Source organism: Wyeomyia smithii, chromosome 1 (assembly GCF_029784165.1).
Source record: "Wyeomyia smithii strain HCP4-BCI-WySm-NY-G18 chromosome 1, ASM2978416v1, whole genome shotgun sequence".
NCBI lineage: Eukaryota > Metazoa > Arthropoda > Insecta > Diptera > Culicidae > Wyeomyia > Wyeomyia smithii.
In genome coordinates this window covers 7,074,016-7,096,083 of record NC_073694.1, presented here as the reverse complement: position 1 = coordinate 7,096,083, position 22,068 = coordinate 7,074,016, and the positions used below count along the sequence as shown (strand labels likewise).

Below are 22,068 nucleotides of genomic sequence, written 5' to 3'. Positions count from 1 at the left end.
AAAACTATCATAAAGTCCTCGAAACGCCGTTAAAAAGTTTTCAGAGTTGAAAAGATCGTCAGAAGTCATACCGAAGCCAATTTTTTTAAATTTCATAAAAACTTATCGAAAAGCAGTAGAAGAGTCGTGAAAAGACTATCAGAAAGTTCCATAAACTTGTCGTTGAGTTAAGGTTGTTAAAACTCGCCCAAGCATTTTCTGAATAAATTTGTAAAAACAACTCTCCAGCTTATCAAAATATCGTCTATAAAAAAACTGTGTTCAGTGTGGATTCGATTTTTATTCCTTGGAAAATCTTTCACGGGGCAATTCTCAAATTTTAGCTGACCACGGAGATCAGCCAACGCGAAATCGGAAAAAAATGAGCTTTAAATTCGGCTGAAGAACTTCTACCTGTTTTAACCATCATGTAGATGCAATACTAGGTCAATAATAGTGTTCAACGCACTCTCTGCTAAATTTTTGTTGACTTATTGAAGTAAAATAATTCTAAAAAAAGTCACTACTTTCCCACCGTGCGAAGGGTCTGACGAAAAACCCCACCAGACACATAGTTCGATCGTACCCAATAGATCGAAAGGATGGTAATTCTACACCCCACTGGCACATTGCATTGCAGTGCCACGGAAAAAGGGCGATCGCTGTATGCCACTGGGTCACTTGGATCAACGATCTTTTCTGCTCCCATTAAGCGACGAAAGACGATCGAAGATCGAGGGAAGGAATGCCATTTTTTGTTGTTGTTGTCTCTCGAATTACTGTCTTCTCTTCGTCATACTACAACACAACCTACGGGACAGGTGCCGTACCGCTTTTCGATCACAAATGGCACACAGCATGGCAGCACGGTTCGAATTGCGGAACTTGAGAGATTGATTGGAGCGCTCTTTCTCGTTCGTTCGGGTGGCTTGTAGGCCGATAATAATAGGCTTTCGAGACTGTTTGGAGTTCTTGCCTCAAATGGTGGTTCTGTCGCTGCTACCCGGCAGCAATAACTAGCCCGTTTAGTATAACAAATTACACGTAATCGGATTTTTATGTCTCGTATTTGTTAACTTTTTTTTTGCCCTTCTGCGAGACGCTTTGCAACGATTGACATACGAGGCAGAGAAGATAATCGCGCTGAGGTACATATAATCAAAATTCCTGAGAAACGTTGGTCGTAACGTTCGCTTAACGTTGGTTGGATAGTGGGAAAAAAAAAACAGCTAAACGAGTTCACCTTGTTCATAAACACTCCGACATTGATCGCCGGTGACAGATTCGCTGCAAACAATGCTGCTAACATCTCGTGTCAAACAGCAATTTGTACGATTGTTCGCATTTCGCAATGCGAAATCAAAGCAATCGAGTTGAAACGCAAAGCTCCTTTCCATACCAGATGTGCGGATCGTATAAACGTATGAATTGACTCCATAGCAAACTATGATCGATTGGGAACAATATTAAAGCCAATAATCGACCGATCGCTAGTTATGAACACACATCCAGGCACTCAACTATTATTAGTCTGTCATTTCGAAGACTTTCATTTACGTAGGTACAAGCAGGCAAATGACTTTAGCAAAACGTCAAATTAGTACAATTTTAGCAGAGAGTGTAAAGCCCCCAGCGGCAGCGGCGGCTGTCATTCACGAAAAGTACCGTTCCGTTCGTTGTTCCATTCATCATTTTCGGCACTGCGCAAAACGGCTAAACCGCGGGGGTCGATCGTCGCCATCGATCACCCGAAAGCCGAGAAAAAAAATGCGCTTCAAAGCTAAGTGACTTCACCGCGCTAGCACCCTAAGTGCCCTCCGTTGCTGATGAAGAGTTGTTTTTCTACTGTTTTTTTTTCTCCCTCTGCGATGTCCCTGACAAAAGGTAAAGGCATTTTTTCTATGTTTGAATCAATTTGGCGTTGACTTTGGAGCGGTGAAATGTATGCCTAACCCTCACTGAATCTTTTTTTTTTTTTTTTCGTTCGACAGACCTTTGAAATAATTGCGATGAGACCTTTTAACTGTAATTTAGACGCAGTAAAACTGTTTTTTGTTTAAGATAATTATTCATTTTGAGAGGTTCAAAGACAAACAGCTAATATTTAACCAGAAGGTCGTTAAAAAGTTGTTAAGAATATGTCTAAAGTTTATATAATGGCTCTGAAATGACTATCGAAGATATTCGAATAAGTTTCTGGTAATCTTTTCGAGGTACTACTAGAATTTATTTATTAATTTTAGACGTTTTCTTAGCTTTTCTTTATTGGCTTTTTCGATTTTATGGTGACTCTTCGACGTTTATAAAAATGGGACTGTATAAGTAACTGTTAAAGGCATGACAGAATGAAGTGTAAACAATGGTCGAATATCGTAATATATACTGAAAAACGCTAAACGCTCCGGCTTAATTCACTGGAAAGGTTAAAATAATAGACTGCAAAGAATCATACTTTTTATAGCATCAGAATCATAGCTTTTAATTGGTAATGTAAAACAAACTAGAGCTATAAAAAACAATCGAAAAACTTTACCATTCAGTACATCACAGCTTCAAAATAGGCCAAGATCGTAAAATCAAAATACTATTAAAGCCAGCCTAATTAAATTATTGCTGATTTCTTCCGCTTGCCGTCTTGATATTATTCCAAGCAATTTTTCCACGCACTTGAAGCAAAACCAGAAAAAAACCTACAACTTGAAGTTAAACATGTTAGTTTTTCGTTCCACCGCAATCACTTTTTATCCAAGCCGAACAACCGTTCCGTGGGGAATTTGATCTCCCTAAAGGGGAGTGCTGGCCCCGATCAACCTGCCGGCTGGTTGTCGTAACGTCGTGATCGCTAAACCAGTGCCGAAGTGATTTGTTCTTTGTCATACCGACCGACCGACCGATCGACCCCGACAGAAACTGTTTACCCAGGCCCAGAAAGACACAGAACCGTGCGCGGTCTATAATTTTCTTCCGAAGTCTTGTTGGTTGTGCTATACGAGTGCACGAGCCGTAGTGTGCCTTGGGAAAAGATCACCCCCTCGCGGCGCATAGGGAGGTGACGACGATCGCAAGGGAGTGGCTCTGGCAAGTGCATCTCAGTGCCTGCTTTTTGCTCTGGGAGAGGTTCGGTTAAGGGGTGCACACTATTATTATGATTTTTTTTTTGGTTGACAAGTGCGAGTTCAAGTGGCTTTTTACGACAACTACTGCTTTGGTTTCATTTGCCAACGGTAAATCTGCAAGCTAAACAAACGACAACAGCTCAGTAGTGTGCGACCTTATTCTTGCAAATGGTTGCTATGATTAATGGCATCTTAAGTAGCGTTTGGGCTGGGAAAAAAAGGTCTCTCGCGTCGTCGTTCGCCTCTCAAACGGCACCCGTATTTTATTTCGCTAAACAGTAGTTTAGGATAGCGATCGATTTCACATTCCACAGTTAAGTTCTGAGTTCAGTGCACAGTGCAATTTAAGCTAACAACAATTCGAATCCGATGGTCACACTTTATGACTTACCACACAGCCGTCTGTCTGGCAAGGAAAACAATAAAAGTTAATCGTCTATCTTCAATAACCAACTACAACTGGCAGTTCATTTTCCAATTCACGACGTTTCGCAGTTCGCGCAGTGTACTTTGTTAGAAATATTGACTAATGACTTCTTTCAAACCAGGTTCTCGCTAATAGTTTGTCTGTTGTAAATCAACAACGTTAGCAACTCTGGCAACCCTCCGTAATTGCACACTCGAATGGTGGTGATATTGATCGTTCTTCCGTCGCCAACATGCCATACACTTCATCATCATCATCAACAACAACCTCAGCAGCAGCAACAGCAGCGACAACAACAACAACATCAGCATAATGTTCATTTCGCCCATCAGAGCCGTAACCAAAGCAATCGGATTCGTCATTCTCACCGAATTCCTCCGACTCCGACACCGGCTTCGGGTGGTTCCCGTGTACGGTTAACGTTTCACAATTGTCCTAGTCCACCGCCACAGTCGAAACATGAGCAGCGCCGAACGGTAACAGCTGCCGATAGGCAGCAGCGAATCGATCATAACAATAACAACTGCAGCAGCAAAAGCTATGACAATCATAGCAAACATAGGATCCAACGACACAAACAACATTCAGTACAGAACAAACCTTCCTACCATGACAAAAACAACAACAACTACAGCAGCAGTCAGCGGCGAATTGCCCCTAAATCTCCTCCCACCAATCTACGTTACACGTCACGAGTAATTATTTCCGATGATTTTTCACAGGTGGACATCAAATCGGACGATAATGAAATCGAGGCGGTCAATCGGGAAGGTGAGTACTTTGAGCTTTTATTTGCCTTTTTTACATTATGAAACCTTAAAATACCAAAGATGGCTGAAATGTGACAAATGATGTCCCAATTTTCAGAGATGTCAAAAATCCTTTGGGTCCAAAATGACAAAAAGATAAAATATCAAAGATGTCAAAAAAAAAAAAAAAAAAACAATTATATTAGAAAAATCAAAAATCTCAAATCCAAAATAAGAAGACAAGGAAAACAAAAATGGACAAGGAAAACAAAAACAAAATGGAAAACAAAAACAAAAATGTTAAAAGATTATATAACATATCTGAAAGGTGAAAAGAAATAAAAGTTGACAAATCTATTTAGAGCAGAATCATTTCAAATCGCCTGGAAATACGCGAAAATTTAATCGACCATTTTTGATTTGAATGAAACTTTGCACACGTATTTGGCTTAGCAAACTGAGCATTTTTCACAGGTGCAGAGATTTTTTACACCCATGAGTTACATTCTAAAAGGGCGTATGCCTTTTGGCATAGGTTTTATTCGAAGCATTGTAGCCCAGAAACCGTTGGTTGTATAGAAAAACTGTCTGAGAATGAGTTGTAGGGAATTAAAAATGCACCATAAAAAAATATACACTGTACAAAAAAAAATTTTTTTGACCAAAAAAAATTAAAAATAAACATGAAATTTCAATTTAAAAAAAAAGAGTTCAATTTTTTTCTTATTTTTTTTTCAAAGAAACTTTACGTTAATACGCAACTTTTAAAAAAAAGTCCAGGATGGAGAAATAAAAAATAAATTTTTTATGGTATATTAATTTTTTTATGAAAATTCTAATTTAAACATTTTTTTAAATATTTGTATTCTGATGATTTTAAAAGATGCAGATACAAACGAAGCTGTTTTCAAAAGATGACGAATCATTTACTTATGATGTATATGAAATGTAAGGTGAAACTAGTTCTGTAAAGTATCTATGTCATGAAAAAATATGTTCTTAAGATAGTAAAACTCGAAAATAAATATTTCATTCTTACATATATTTATATCACTTAAAACATTTAACTCTTTTCTTGAGAACCGTTCGCCCAATCGTTTTGTTGTCAAAGAATGAATTGTATATTTTTGATCAAGCATTCCAATGAACGTAAGGTTTTTGCTGGAGAACCATGGACAAATTAAGAAAAACGTGTATTTTCCGAAATATAATTAATTTATCGAGCTTAAATTTAAAATAACTCGAAAACCAATGCGTTTAGAATGTTTACTACCAAAAGCTTTTTGATTCAAAATGACTTTCTGCATCTTTTAAAATGATCAGAATACAAATATTTTGAAAAATTTTTGAATTAGAATTTTCATAAAAAAATTAATCTACCATAAAAAAATTATTTTTCATTTCTCCCTCCTGGACTTTTTTTTTAAAATTGCTTATTAACGTCAAGTTTCTTTAAAAAAAAAAATAAAAAAAAAATGCAACTCTTTTTTTTTAAATTGAAATTTAATGTTTATTTTTAATTTTGTTTGGTCAAAAAAAATTTTTTTTTGTACAGTGTATATTTTTTATGGTGCATTTTTGATTCCCTACAACTCATTCTCAGACAGTTTTTCTATACAACCAACGGTTTCTGGGCTACAATGCTTCGAATAAAACCTATGCCAAAGGCATACGCCCTTTTAGAATGTAACTCATGGGTGTAAAAAATCGCTCCATCTGTGGAAAATGCTCAGTTTGCTGAGCCAAATACGTGTGCAAAGTTTCATTCAATTCAAAAATGGTCGATATTCGACCATCGGTGATTTGGCGTGATCTTGCTCTTTACATAAAAGACAAATTTTGTATATATGTATGTAGCTTAACTCTTGAATGCCTGAACCAATTTCAACCAAACTTGACATACGTGTTCTTTGTACAAAGGAAGTGGTCATAGATATATTGGTAAGAGGGAGGGGCAACCCCCAAAGGAGGAGGGGGTCTTAATAGATAAGAAAATCAAGTTTCTTCATGCATTATGAGAATTATTTGAATGAATACGACAATTTTCAGGCCTTTGGTCATGTTCGGAGACCGGAAATTGATTTCCAGGAACTGTAATACATGTCGAAAACGGGGAGGGGCAACTATTAATGAGGGAGGGGGTTTCATTGATAACAAAGTCAGGTCTTATATTGCATTATGGGAACTTTTTTAATGAGTACGATAACTATCATGCTCTCGGTCGGTCATGGCCAGAAGTTGATATCTAGCGACCGGAATTTGATGTCCGATGTTTTTCTAAAACAAAGATGGCGACTTTCAATTTCTGGGAAACTGTATAAAACTGTGAAACATTTACAAACCCCTCAACATTTGTATTTCCGGCACCAGGATGTCCCTTAGAAACGAGAAATAAAATTCCAACGACATTTTTTAAATTCAAATGGCGACTTCCGGTTTCAGAATTCTGCGAAAAACGAATATATGCTCTGCAATACGTATGTTTTCGGTATCGAGATGACTCATGTCCGGTGCTAATTTTTAAATCCCTCATGACGACTTACATTTTCTGTAAAGCTTGCTAAAATAGAGGAGAAAACTTGGACGTTATATTGAAACGATATTTTGAAATCTATTTCGCGATCTCTGCTTTCTGCCAAGCTGTGTGACACTGAGTAAAATGTTTAAATAATGGAGATATTTCTAGAAAAAGAGCTATGTCCAGAAAATGACAACGGGTATCCAACGCTATTTTCAAATTCAGGATGGCGACCCCTGGTATCTGAAACGCTGTGAAAAGCAGAAGAAAATATTTAAATACCCCCCGATGTTAGGTATATAGATCAGAGTTGACTCCCCAAAACCGAAAATAGTTGTCCGAACGTTTTGTATGGTGAGGGTTGTTTCTATGCATTGAAAGTGATTCAAAACTTGAGGAAAATGATAATTAATGCATGGTTCAACCATATGGATGATATTCATATTGTTTGCATAGAAAAGTATAACGAGAAGACATAGCAAGCATTGATTTTCACTACCAGAGGTGAGCTTGGGCTATTCGGGACTACGAAGCTGCTGATATTTGTTTGGTTTTTTGCATAAGAGAATAAAGGAAAGTAATATTTTTGCTTTTGTCAACACGCATACTCCGACAATCTATATGAGAGTTTACGTGAGTGTGAGCAGCCTTTAAAATCTCATTAAGCTTCGTAGTCGCGAATTGATTGTGTAATTTCAGTGAAACTTGAGTTCATTGTAAGTTATTTCTGTGGTCTTACTATAAATAAGTCACAGGGACAATCCATTAAACAATGTGGAGTAGATTAAGTATCACAGTGTTTTTTCCATGGTCAATTATATGTCGTTTGCTCGAGGATTTGTTTTAGCTTCTGATGGAGAAACGAAAATTGTGGTATAGAAACAAGTTTGTAACTAAAATAGAAAGAAATAGAAATGATGGGTTGGCAAAAAAAAATAAACAATATAGAAAATTGAAAAAGTAGAAATTTTTACACGAACAAGGCCGGGTAAATTCAGTCAATAAAGACAATCGTTAAACAATTTTAACATTCTCTAAATAGTTCAAAACATGTTAAAACTGCCGTAAATGGTCGATAGATAAATGTCAAAAGGGTCCAAAAGGTCAGAAAAAGCAAACTCAATCGTGAAAAGGTTTGAAAAAGCCATTGAAATAAAAAATGTCCAAAGAGAAGAGTGTTCAAACAAGAGATCCAAAATGACAAGTAAGTAAAAATGAATAGAGAAAAGTAAAAAGACAAATATGTTAAAAGAACGAAACTTTCAAAGACTCAATACCTCAAAAAAAAGATTCAAATGTTTAAAAATATCGAACTCAAACAACTAAAGAAAACAAAAAAAAACAAAAATGCAAAGAAGATCAAAACTGTCAAATGAAAAGTTAAAATGTTAAACATAAAAAATGTTGCAAGATGCCACAAAATGTCACAAGCTACAAGAATTGTCAGAGGAAAAGGGAAAAACCGCCTGAGAAAGTTAAAAATTCAATGAAGTTGAAAAAAAAAGCAGGAAATACTATAACGCTCCAACCCAGATAAAAGAGATCATAAAGGTTAAATCCTTCCGGTTAGTTTCGAAGCACGATGCTGGCCTAACAAGAAAGTCGTCGTAGATTCGAGTCTCGTCTCGGGATAGACTGTTAGTGTTAGTTAGGATCGTAGCGCTAGCCCCGCAAGTGTCCTGTACATTATACAGTTGGCTGCGAAATCTGTGTATAATAAACAGAAGGTCGAGTTCTGAATCGGAATGTAGTACCAAGGCTTTGCTTTGCTTTAAAGGTAAAAAATAGCAAGGCAATTTTTTGAAAGTGAGCTCAAAAATAGCTTCTGGTAGCCAAAAATGAAAATGTATCAAAGCAAAAAATGATAAACAAGACCAAAAAGTTGTAAAAGGGCCATCCACTTTCCACGTGGACAGATTTTTGACGATTTTGACCTCCCACCTCTTATATAAATTTCAGCACAGTGAAAAATTCTGAATATTACACGTCACGTAAAATATTTTCTCATTTAAATTTCAGTTGTCTCTGATGTAAACCCCGATTTTGTTTGAAAATTTTGTGCAATATCATTTAAATTTGCGTGGAATACTATGGAATTTACTATCGATGGAAGCAATTCTTTACATGAGATTCGACATAAAGTTTTTTTACTGTGTAATAATTTTTTATATACCGTGGACATTTCACAAACCGGGGGGGGGGGGGGTTGTTTCAAAAAGATTGTCCACGTGGAATTTGAATGGCCCTGAATTCATACAACAACAAAAATGTTAAAAAAAATATTTGCCATTTGCCGCTGGAGCAGTTGTTCACAGGCGAAAAAATGAAACTCAACGTCCTTTGCCTAAAAAGCAGAACGAACCCAAGTTCTTTGTTTTAGAATCATTTCCACCGCTCTAAAATGGCATTTAACATAAATCCTCACCGAGCGATTCCTCCAATTCAGCGTCATTGAAAGTTTTTGACCGCGGACAGTCTTCAACATCGAAATTATTGTCTTTAAAGTGACGGAACCAATCACGGCACGTTGCTCAGTTAGAACAATATTTCCTTAAACTTTTTTCTAACTCTCGTAGCGCTTTAGACACCGTTTTCATGGAATGAAATGAGAAAAATAGAACACTTCCTGCAAATGACGATAAAAGGGTGTTGCGGATTACAGGGCCGGAAGTTGATGTAGGTAGTACTCGGAAACAATTCGGACAAAACCAAATAAAAATGTAATGTTTTCTATGTTCAAAAATTGAAATGGCCGCGCACATGTGCGAGCGACCACTTTTTGATGGATATCGTTGAGCGAGAGGTATGAAACTACAGATTTTATGCATTTCTAAGCGACTTGCTATCAAAAAAAATTACGATATCGTAAACTTCAAGAGCTACTCTAGTGCATTTTTTATTGGTCAAAAAAGTGAGACTTTCACTACTGTAAGTGAAGCTTTACCAGAAGTCCAATTAAGCTTAAATTTTGGATTGAGACTTTTTACGAGAACACAAAACTGTTGAGCTTCAACGTTTGCATTAAAAAAATGCACAAAATTGGGGGCTTACCTTTACACTCACTAACGAAACAGCCCATGCAGCATCAATCGTAGTAACCCATGAGTCAGCAGAAAAAAATTAACTGGATCTCTAACCGTGATGGCGAAAACAATGAAGCTTCATTCAGAAGTGTGCGCGTTCAAAGAATGGCACCCCGCCGCGTCAAAAACGGATATCGTGCGACACTTTGTGGACAACAATCAAACACTATCAATAATCAACAACAATCAAAGCATCGAAAGAAAGTCCGGTTCCGAACGGCCGACGACCCTGAGCGTTAAGAAGCTCCAAAGAATTCTGAAAAGGAAGACCAAGGGAAAAGTGGTTACATCGCTGCGTGCGCTTGGCCAGGAGGTCGGTGCCATCGGCTAAACTGTGAAAATTACCTGGCGAACGTGAATGGCAACGACTGGAAAGGCACTTCCCATTTTACTTTTTCCACGAAGGAAGTGAGCTCCAAGTTGAAGTTCATTTGACACATCAAGTTCCCCAAGAAGGCGCTCCTATAGCTAGTGAACGGGGAAATTTATAGCAAGTGCCTGCCGCAAGTTGCGTCGGAAATCAAGAAATATCATAACGGCGAAAACGCGGTGTACTGGCTGGATCTGCCGTCGGCTTACTACTCGTAGCAATCATTAGAGGAGACGAAACGTCCCCTTGCTGCGCCTTATCGAGAGCTTCGGGGTAAAACTGAAGTGTCAAACAATCCAACAACTTTGTCGCGAAAACTGAGGAGGAATTGATAAAAAAAAAAACGAAGAAAGAACTCAAAAACATGCCTACATGCATGTTTTCGTCTCCCATGGGGATTTTTCCGGGCACCCATGAACCTTCCCTATTTTTTACTACCCACTCGGGAAAATAGTATGACACCGGCCCTGGCGGTCAAAAGTTGGTCAAACAAAAATGTGTGTAAATCGGTCATTTTTCTATTGAAAATTCATTTCACCCAGGACCCTAAATCACGACCCGTTTATTAACGGACCGGAGCCAACGGCTTTACCTCCTCATGCGATGGAAGGCGTGATCCCAGAGATTTTTCGCCTCGGAAAATCTCCCGGTGTCGGCTAGGATTGAATCTAGACCAGTTGGGCTGGTTGTGAGTGGATCACGCCACCTCACAACCATTGACACCTATGTCGGTGGTGGGATTCAAACCCAGACGTCGAGCGTGGTTGGCGGAGACGTTACCAATCACACTAGGCCCCCGCTCCTTCACGTTTCTTTATCAAGTTCAATTCGTACAGAATAAAGGAAAAATATTGACTCAAGCTTCCTTTCTAGCGAATTTGTACAGCCTTCTTTCAGTTAACCTTGAACTGCATCTCGTCGATATCTGTCTTTCGTGTCTTCTTGATTTTTCTATGGGGCGGAGTTCTGGTGTGTATGGTGGGTTCATATCCTTGGGCACCACCTGAACGTTGTTCGCGGCATACCACTCCATGGACTTTTTTCCGTAATGGCAGGCTGCCAAATCTAGCCAAAACAGAACGAAACAACTGTGTTGCTTGAGGAAAGTCAACAGACGTCTTTTCAGGCACTACTGCACATGAATTTTCTAGTTGACGGAACCTTCCGCGATAAAAAAGTTGCTGGAACAGATGGCCTGCCAAACGAAATATGAAAATCTCCACGCCACCTTTCCTCTTCCAGTTACCGTATTATATCCCTGTCTAGGAAGCTGTTAAAGTCTACCTTGACGTAAGTTTCATCATCCTGTACCACGCAATCAAATTTCGTCAGCAGCTTCACGTATAGCTTTCGCGAGCCACCACCTCTTTGTAAGTTGACAGTCCGGCTCGTTTTCTACCTCGATTTACAGTCGTAGACGACACTCCCAGTTTTCTTGCGACGACTCGGCGGAAAGGCTGAGATTCTGCTTGAAACGTTGGCCATCAACTCTTTTTGTTGACAAACGTTCGCCAAACTCATTTATTACATTGGTGACGGTTGATTTGGCCACATTCAACAATTTTGCCAACTTGGTGTGCGAAATGAGGGGTGTTCAAGTTTTTTTGATACACGATAAAAATAATATGGCAAATTGAAGTTGTTCAGTTCTTGACCGTATAATATATTTATTTATTCGGCATTCCGTCATAATAACATGGCATTAATAAAGCTTCTCCAATTCACTCGGTTATTGGCTGCCGCTCTTCAATCCCTGGGACACCGTCTACTCCTCGCCAGATCGCGCTCCACTTGGTCTACCGATCTTGCCCTCTGCGCCCCTGTTCGTCTTCTTCGGAATCGAGGCAAAAAGGCCGACATTCTTGCAACATGCCCTGCTCAGCGTATCCGTCCAGCTTTAGCCACTTTGTAAATACCAGTCGTTCGAAAGCTTTGAGCACTCGTAGGTCCTCCTCGAATATTGTCCACGTTTTATGCCCGTAGAGAACAGCCGGTCTTATGAGAGTTTTGTATACTTCGCTCAGTCTGTTCGACCGCAATTGCTTGTGGAGGCCACTTCCGCTGATAATACGTTTTCGGGTCTTACGGCTGGTATCATAGTCGTCAGTTAGTAGTGAGCCAAGATACACAAACTCGTCGAATACCTCGAACTTATCGCCGTTGATCGTTATGCTACTGCCTTAGCGTTGTCGGTCGGCTTCGGTTCCGCAGATATGTCCGCTCGATTCATTACACCTGTAGCACAAGATTGAATAGCAGGCAGGAGAGACCATCCCCCTGTCGAAGCCCCCTGCGGGATTCAAATCGACCCGAGAATCTACCCGAAGTCCGCACACAGCACTGCGTTCCATCCACCGCAGCTTTCATCAGTCTAATCAGCCTCCCCGGAAAGCCGTTTTTGTCTATAACCTTTCGTAGCTCTTTCCGGTCGATAGTGTCATACGCGGCTTTGAAGTCGATGAATGGTGGTGCGTGGGGGTTCTGTATTCACGGCATTTCTGAAGGATCTGCCGTATGGTGAAGCTTTAGTCCGTCGTAAACCGTCCTTTCACGAATAGCTTTCCACAAATCTGTTGGCTAGCAGTGTTGCGAAATTTCGACACTGCAAAATGAAAATGATAAAACAGCAGTTCCACTCTCACTCTCTTTAAACTGATATTGAGTGTCAATTATCAGTGAAAATCATGTCAGTGACATAGATGATATGTCCTAATGAATACCAAAATTATTCGATCTGAGCCAATCCATTGCATGAGGACAATGAAGTAGGTAGGTATCTTCATCGTCCACCGCATGAACTTCGCTAAAGTAATATAGCGGGTGCGTAATTATCACTGTCAGCTCGTTCGTGTTGAATCTGATATTCTCAGTTTTCAGTTTCAACTGAAAATCTATCACTGAAAGTGAAAATTTGCAGCACTGCTGGCTAGTGGTAAGAGTCGGCGGAAGAAGATTTGGTAAGGCACTGTAGGGCGCCATTCAGGTGTTCTCCGAAATGCTGCCTGCACCTTTCGATCACCTCACGATCATCCATCAGAATTAGTATTCCATCTTTATCCCGGCACATTTCGGCTCGCGGCACAAAGCCTTTGCGGGATGCATTGAGTTTCTAGTGGAACTTTCACGTTGCCTGAGAAAGATGCAGCTTTTCCAGCTCTGCGTACTCCTTCTCCTCCAGGCGGCGCTTTTTTCTTCCGGAAGATTTGGGTGTCTTACTACATTCTAAAGAGTGGCACTGTGCATCTTAGCCGCCCACGTAGCTCTTCTACATGGTTTCGTCCCACATGCCCGATGACGTTCTCCGCTAAGCTGTTGTGATGTTGTTCTAACAGTGTTCGAGAGGAGCTTTCTCCAGGTGGTCCTTTCCCGGTAACGCAGCTTTGAGCGTTGTTTTCGGCGACGTTAGTGCTATTAGATCTAACGTGGATGATGTCTGAGAAGTCCCGACAATCAATCACGTGGTCAATCTGTGTTTCGGCCTGATTAGGAGATTGTGCTAGAAGCAGGTACTTCTCATGACCATGTTCTTGGAGGCGGCAAAGTCGATCAGTTTAAGGCCCATTTCTTTGGCCAGCTTGTGTTCCGGTCTGTGTTCTCTGATGATGATCTTGATACCATGTTTTTAACAGTGGTCGTACTCACGCTCCAACTGCGCGTAGAACTCAGCCTTGTCGTCTTCGGTACTTGCGAGGTGAGGACTGTGCACGTTTATGATGCTGATGTTGAAGAACCGGCCCTTGATTCTCAAGCTGCACATTCGAGGGATGATTTGCCATCACCCAATTATCCGTTTCAACATTTCGCCCATCATTATGAAAGTTATCCCCAGCTCCCCAGCAAGACCGTCCCGGAACGTACGTAAAATTTAGCTCTTCCAGCGCTCCTCCTGCTATGCTACGACGTCAAACTTGCCGGAAAATTGATAAATCGGCAGTTTCTAATCGTTAGTCCGAATTTCTTACAAAATGCCAGAAACTCTAAAACCATAAAAAAATGCCAGAAAAAAAATCTTAAAACCATAAAAAACTCAAAAATTGCTTAGTGATAGGAAACTGTTTTTAGTGACAGCCTACTGTGATTTCAATCTCTTATCGTCAATATTACGTCACTATGACGAAACGATGATACAATTACTTTATTATCACTCGTGACTGTGTAGGACCTTGTTCTTGTTTAAATAAACTATTCATGATGCAAACCATGCGTAACCTAGAGTGTCAATCAATGCTCTTTGCAATTATTTGCAAAAAAACTACACTTGAACAGTTTAATGGCAATAAATTGCTATTTAAGTGACCACCTGTGTAAACCAGACACTTCCCGCGCTACGTACAGAATCTCGCAGAGTTGAAGGCGGGCTTCACCGAACTAAGCAGGCGTGGTTGCATTTCTGCAGTATACCTTTAGGCGCATACAATGTACTCGTGTCGCGCAACATGCAACTTGTTGCGAGGGAGTTAATTTATTAAGTAAAAATAAAAAAAATCTACTTTAGTACGCCTCTAAAAAGCTTAGCAAAAATTGTAACCACACTTTTTTCTCCCTCCCCCCTTTCCGCAGAGGAAATCATCAAGAAGCGCAAAACCGAACTGACCACGACGCGCCAGATTGAGACCCGCATCCAGCGGCAGCTGCTGTTCGAGGATGGTAAAGTTATCGAAGATTCCGGTCCGATTGTGTCCACCAACACCACCGAGGACACCGACCGGCAGGAAACGGTGCAAACTGAGGTAGCTTTTCCCTTGAATCATTAATCAGCCTCTGTTGTTGCTTGTTTTTTTTTTTTTGTTTGCTACACCTCCAAAATAATCTGAAAGGTGAATGTTTTCTTAATGATGTATTGTTTACTTTTGGCAGCACCGTACCCTGGGTGATCCGACGGCGGCGGAGGAAGACGTAACCAAAAGGGCTGTCGATTCCGGCGGGAATCCGGTTCTCGACGACGATGTCGACGGCTTGCAAAAACTAGTCAGTGATGGCGGTGACGGCGGCGGCGGTGCTGGTGCTGCTGACGGAGGAAGTGATGAACCGGTTGGCGGCGGCGGTGATACCAATAGTAGCAACAAACCAAAGACCATCAGCGCTATCGTGGCCCGGCCCGATGGACTGCTGAGGAACACCAAGGAGGAAGTGGAAGTCTCCCGGGAGGAGACCAAGGAGTGCACGGTGATGGCCGAGCGGAAACACTTCGGGGATTTCACCGATGATGTGAGTACAGAAATTTTTTTTTACCTCGAACCAATTTTTCGACCTCACTGAATTGACCCCGAAGTGGGTCAATTACCGCCTACCGTTTTTTGCTATTTGCGTCCTTTCTCAATACCAATCGACGGCGAAATTAACCGCAGCCAAACCTTCTCTTTAGTACTTCGAAGGGATGGCAAAAGACCTGAATTAGCATTTTTCGTGCCATCCATTGAGAGGCATGCCTAACTCCCCCGCACGTGGCCGGGGCCTCCAATGGACCAAAATCTAGCATTCTCTTCTTGACTTAGAGGTCTGATGAGGGAAGAAAAAGTGTGGCTTGCATAACTGGCAGTCCGCGGGTGAATAGCGCCACACAGAGACGTTTCGCCGCGGGTTGTCAGTTCTGTGTTTCGTTTTCTGTCCTCTCATTTTGGGCTGGCAGAAGGTGCGATGGCGTCCGTCCCGTATCGATTGCCTGTCTGCCGGCAGCAGCTTTTGCTCGAATAGTGACGTAATAGGGGACCCTTCGTGGTCGGTCGTGCCTGGCCCCGGAGAAGTTAGGACGCGAGGTTCCTCAGCATATGGCGGCACTTTCTTCAACTGTCAAACGCGAGCGTGCTCGCTTCTCAATATCTACGATCCCGCGGATCGCGAAGATCAACCTCTTTCTGCCGCCGCCGTCGTTGAAAGGCCAAGCGGAGAGAAGCTCGAGTCGAGAAGATTAAATGCCAATTGTAAAGTGTTTTCGTTTCCTTTCTCCCATCGTCGCGACGTCTCAAAACGTTAGTAATTTTTATCGTTATTTCTTAACCTGTTCTCAAATTGGTTCTACCATTTGGACCCCGATTGTAAAAGAAACCATCTCAATTAGATCACCAATCCTACCAAGTCATATCGATGATTGCGATGCGATGATCATCGCATCATCATGATTGGCTGGCCTTGGTATTTTTGCACCCCCTCGGTATCGTGAAGTAACTCTAACTGTATCTTCGGTGTATCCATCATCATCATCATCAACGCGGTCAGAATGTTTGATGGTCTAATGAGAGGCTGCTTGGCTGCTTCTCCACCATCATTTAGCGGACTACAAGTACAAGTACTAGATGCTATTTAGCTAGTTCTCAAGAGCGCTCTCGACAATTCACACGCCACGTCTTGTTGCTCGCTTGTTGGCGCAGCCCTCATTACGATCTTCGGCGCTGGGATGGGTGTCATTTCCGCGTCGGAAGAATAGATGTTATCGCGTTTCGTTTGCTTCCTGGTTTTAGACGGGATTGAAAATCCCGGCTGTAAATTTAAAGCGGTTAACTCAACATGTTTGGTGATTTTTATATTTGTATCTATTTTAGTGCTTTTTTATTTCTGGTGATATTTTTTCGATATTTTTAAAAATACTCAGCCTTTATAACATAACTTCGACATTGTTTTTATTGTTTCCTGACAGTTTTGACCTTTAATCAATAGTCTTTTATATATGTCTTTAGAAGAAGTGAACCATATCCACAGTTAAAAAAAAAACAACAATCCGTATAGAAATGCTCTTTTTGTGTTGATTTATTTGAGTAACAAAAAATCCATCGAGAAATAGGACATCGTTATAATCTTTTTTCGAAAGACTTCCCGCGAACTGTTTCGCAAAAAATTGATCCTGTGTCGATCCAACATCAGATCTGACGAGGAGAAACATCCTCCAGACAATGATGTCGCTTTCTCCGTATTTGAGGTTTTTGTTGTGCCTATTGTGATTTTAAGGCGCAGCCAATCGGATGATGTATTCAGCCCTATCCATCAGAAACGATCAAGTTGACCTTCGTTTTGTCACACTACAGCACATTTAGCCATTCTGTGCGAAGCAAATGGTCCTTGGTGAACCTCAACCTTGCTCTAAGATACTTCTAGAAACCTTCCAGAGACTTTTACGAACGAATCCATGCTCCACAAGCCGTCTCTGAATTGTTCAGGAACTCACAGACATGTTCAGCTCGTCTCTGATTTTGTTTACAAGCTTGAATGGACCTTTGCTAGAAACACGTTTGATTTGAGCATCATCCTTGGCTGCCATGCTCTGGGAACGTCCGTTCGATTCCTTTCTTTTCGATCACGAAGTGCTTCGAAAACAACTGTGTTCAATCGTCCCAGAAATTCTACGATCTCTCGTTGACTTTTACTTCGTTTTGCAATTTTACGGGTTAAATCCGTTGCGGTTCCGCGTTGTGAAGGGATTTTATTTTGAACTTTTTTTGATTTCTATTTATTTTTTGAATTATTAATGGAACGTCCATTGATTGTCCACGCAGAAAAAAAAAAAAATAAATATTTTCGAAACCCTCTTTTCACATGGGTGTCAAAACTTTGTCAGATAGCTCTCTCTCCCTTCTCTTCAAGCATATTTTATGGACGTTTCCTTACGACATTTAAGCTTTAAATAAGTCATATTTGAAATAGAAAAATAATCCTGCTATAAATAATGGAATCTAAAATGATATATAATCGAGTCTGATCTATATATGAGTACAGTTACGTTTCGATTATACAACGATAAAAAAAATTTCCCGTTATATATTTGAAGCACATCTGTTTCATGTTGATTGCATATGTATGTCTTAATTGTTCGGTATAATTGTGCTGTTGGTTATCAAAAATTTGTGATTTAGAGTGAAAAATAAGTCCAGCAGACTTCTTTTGGCATGTAATATTTGCCTTCTCGTATTTTTTTATTGTTTTCAAATTTGTGCCCAAATTTTCGGGCATTTTTGTCCTTTTTACATTTTTGGACATTTTCAATGTTCTTTACCTTATTGACTTTGTTCGACGTTTATTTCGCTAAACTTTTTGTAATTATTAATTGCATTAAAGTCGTTTTTAACGCGGTTGTTTTTGCGCGATTTTCAAAATGTTTGTATTTTTAGGCAGATTTCGTGAATTGCTAGGTTTTTGTATGCATATTTGATTTTTTTATTTATTTTACAATTTTTATACTGTTAGGTTTTTTTTTACGCTGGGAATACGTACCTCGAAAAAAAAACCGCGTAATTCGAAATTCCGCGTTAAAAAAATCGCGCTAATTCAAAAATCCGCGTAAAAAACCGCGATATTTCGATAATCCGCGTAAAGTAGTCCAGCATGAAGGGCTTTAAGAAAAAACCCGAGACGCTTTAGAACCAGTATTTAAAATTGTCCTCTTTGACAGTCATTCCGGATCTTTCGGTGGGCGGAGGGTATTTTTTGGACATAGTCAAAAGTTTACTAGATAAACACTTAAACGTTTCTGGTTTCTGGTTCAAAAATCCGCGTAAAAAAAAACTCGTAAAAAAATCCGCGTATAAAAAACCGCGCACAAAAAAACCTGACTGTATCTTTTTTTTTTTTTGGTATCTTATATTTTTATGACCTTTTCTTTCAAATTTATAATTTGCATTATTACTTTTTCAACATGTTTGATTGTTTTTACATTTTTTATATATTTTGAAATTTTTTACTGTTTTATGCTTTTTGACTATTTTCATATTTTTAAAGTTTTTTTGATATTTTCGATCTTATACTTCATTCAACATAATCCTTTTTGACGTTCATGATTTTTTTTTACATTTTTTTTTATTTTTTTTTTCATTTTTGACATTTTTTACCTATTAGTATTTTTTTGAATTTTGCATATGTCATTTGTTTCCGCACTTTTGATATTTTCTCATATTTTTCGATACTTTGGACGTTATCTTAGATATTGTTAACTTTTTTGTAACTTTATTATGTAACTTTATTTATAATTTGAACTTTTTCGACGTTTTAGTCAATTATAGGCAATTTTCAATATTTACATTTTTTAATATTTAATACCTTTACCTTTTTTTAATTTTCAAACTCTATTGAAATTCAACATTCGTTTTGACATCTTTGCATTTTTTGTTTGGACAAATTTGTTTGGACATTGACCTTTTCAAACAATTTTCTAGTGATTGATGACCTCTGGCGAGGTCACCATTGAAAAAGGTTTCACAAGTTTGACATTTCCTAGATTTACGTTATTTTATTTTTTTCGGTCTCTTACGTGGTTACATACGTCTACTGTGACTTTTTTAACATTTTGAACTTTTTTGAAAGTTTAAACTATTTTAACTTGTTTATTCATTTTTCTACTTTTGAGAATATTTTTTTAGAAAGCATGCCGTTTCAACAATTTTGTCATTTTTTAACTGAATGCTGTAACATGGGGGCATAATGGGTACTTTCACTTTTTTACCTTCTCTGCAGTTTTGATCCTTTTTGTCGTTGATATTTTCTGAATTTATGTCATTTCTATTACCACAACAAATGTGACAGTTTTATAATTCGCTTTTTTATCCTATTTTGTCATTCTTCATTTTCTGTGATATTTTAACCTCTTCCGACATACGTGATGTTTTATGGCATGGCAATTTTAGCGTTTTTGGAATTTTATGGCATTTTATTTTTTTCAGTTTTGTTTGATTTTTTTTCACAATTTGCATGTGCTTGGACATTTGATTTTTTATTGCGCATATTTCTTTCCTGTTTTGTCTTACAATTTAAATATTTGTTGACATTTTTCTCATTTGCTAACATTTTGAAGTTATTAAATTATTTTCCACATTTATAACCCTTTTCGACATTTTTCATTCATTTAGCATATGTAACCACTTTCATTTTTTTTTTTGCAATTATTTGCTTTTTTGTATATCTTGACTTTCTCGGTTCTTTTACCTATTTTAGCTTTATTGAACTTTAATTTTTCCTACATCTTAGCTTTTTCGATTTTTTTTGGAAATTCTTGTAATTTCTGACCTCATTCGAACATTTTTCACATATTTTAAAATGGTACATTTTCTGCTATTTTTACTGTTTTTGGATTCCAACAACATTTCGATTAAATCACGTTCAAAAAATGTTTTCGTGTGATATTTTTTATACGTGATATATTTGATTTTCTGTATAAACGATTTAAACGATAGGTAATGCTCATTTTAACATGTATATTCTCAACTGTTTATTAACTCAAGCATAGCTTTCCGTTAGAAATGCAAAGTGTAATACAACATATAACATAACAATAATATCCTTAAATTGCCATTGAATTTTTCATGGTTGCTTCATGTGATTTTTTTTTATTGTTTTGTTGAACCACACCTATTCGCTTCTGAGACTTTGTTATCGTGCTAAGCGAAAAAGTCCTGCCAAGACTGAAAATGCCAAAACACCATTTCTTGTGATGCTATTTTTCCAGTGCGTTATTTGGAGCTTCTGAACTTGACATGGTGAAAGAAAAAAAAAAGCTTGTATCAATCCGTGGGAGATTTTCTGAGTAAGAAACTCACAAACTCAAAGTTCAAACTGTTTTTGGAATCAATTACTGAAAAGTTCCCGATCATTCCAGGGATTAGCAAATCCTCGATAATGCAATGAAAATTATTATATTTTCCAAGCATGTAGTCTTTTTTGATCTTCCCATGAGCAACAACGGCGAATTATGAGTCTCAAATACCTTCGGGCATGGCATGGAGTTACTAGATTTTTGCTAGTTTTGTTCCCAGAAGCTTTATTGTCTTCCAAATAGATTGATGTTTCACGGGGAGTTATTTTCGAAAACAAGCCAGATTCACCAGAATTGTAAATTTGATCGGCAAACGAGCCTTGATTAATCAGGTTGATAAAAAACTCTTCCTCAAAAAAAAGGCGAATGCCTGAAAATTTGCTGACAATTTTACGCCACTAGATCGCGCTGCTAGGTGAAACCAAAATTCACAGAAATGGTTGAATCTTAAATTTTGACTTTCGGTTCTCGATTTTTGATTTCCTATTTCCACCTCGAGACTAGCTGCAAGGGTAGTATAAGTTCCCATCCCATCGAAAAATGTCACAATTTTCGTTTAATGGTTTTATCCCCTCTGGATGGTTGATCTTTCTCGGTGAAATATACACACTATGTTTGTTTTACATGACGTTTTGGCGTACTGTTATTCAGCCATCGTCAGATATGACAAAACAACATTCTTCTCCCACTAGTGTGGTTTGCTTACTCTGGTGGGAGAAGAATGTTGTTTTGCCATATCTGACGATGGCTGAATAACAGTACGCCGAAACGTCATGTAAAACAAACATAGTGTGTATATTTCACCGAGAAAGATCAACCATCCAAAGGGAATAAAATTATACGGTGACTAAAACCTCAAATAATTTCGTTTATTGGGTTTGTGAAATAATTCTCGCTGCTACATTATTCCTCCCAAAGGGGGATGGTGTGGTAGAAATACCCAGGCATGTTTGATATTTTTAAGCAATATCATCATAATCCAACATTCCCTATGAGCACACACTCAAACGGAAATGTTTTCTCCAATAGCACGGCCAATTCAGTCGCTACTCGCTAAGGTTTGGAGTCTAATTATACGCGAACAGAAATTACAGAAACGAAGCCCAAATTAAGCTCAGAATAGTAAAGAAAGGCATCTTGATACCAGAAAAGGTGAAAGAAGAAATTGATGGAAAAATTGAGCTGAGAATTGCAAAAAAAAACGAAACTATCAAATGCAATGGTTTCACATTGAGCTCTGAATGGCCAAAAATTACCAAAAAGAGAAAAATTACCTAAGGGTTATAAAAGGCAAAAAAAGATTTCGAATTGAA

General features: G+C 38.8%; 1 protein-coding gene across 2 annotated transcripts in view; it reads left to right on the top strand.

Moving 5' to 3' along the window:
• LOC129717705 (uncharacterized) overlaps positions 1–22,068 on the top strand; it is a 250,268-nt gene that overhangs the window by 128,458 nt on the left and 99,742 nt on the right. For both annotated transcript variants that reach the window (XM_055667807.1, XM_055667814.1), the window contains exons 4-6: positions 4,245–4,293; positions 14,803–14,972; positions 15,100–15,450. In XM_055667807.1, the coding sequence (XP_055523782.1) occupies positions 4,245–4,293; positions 14,803–14,972; positions 15,100–15,450 (570 nt within the window). The remainder of the gene's footprint in view (positions 1–4,244; positions 4,294–14,802; positions 14,973–15,099; positions 15,451–22,068) is intronic.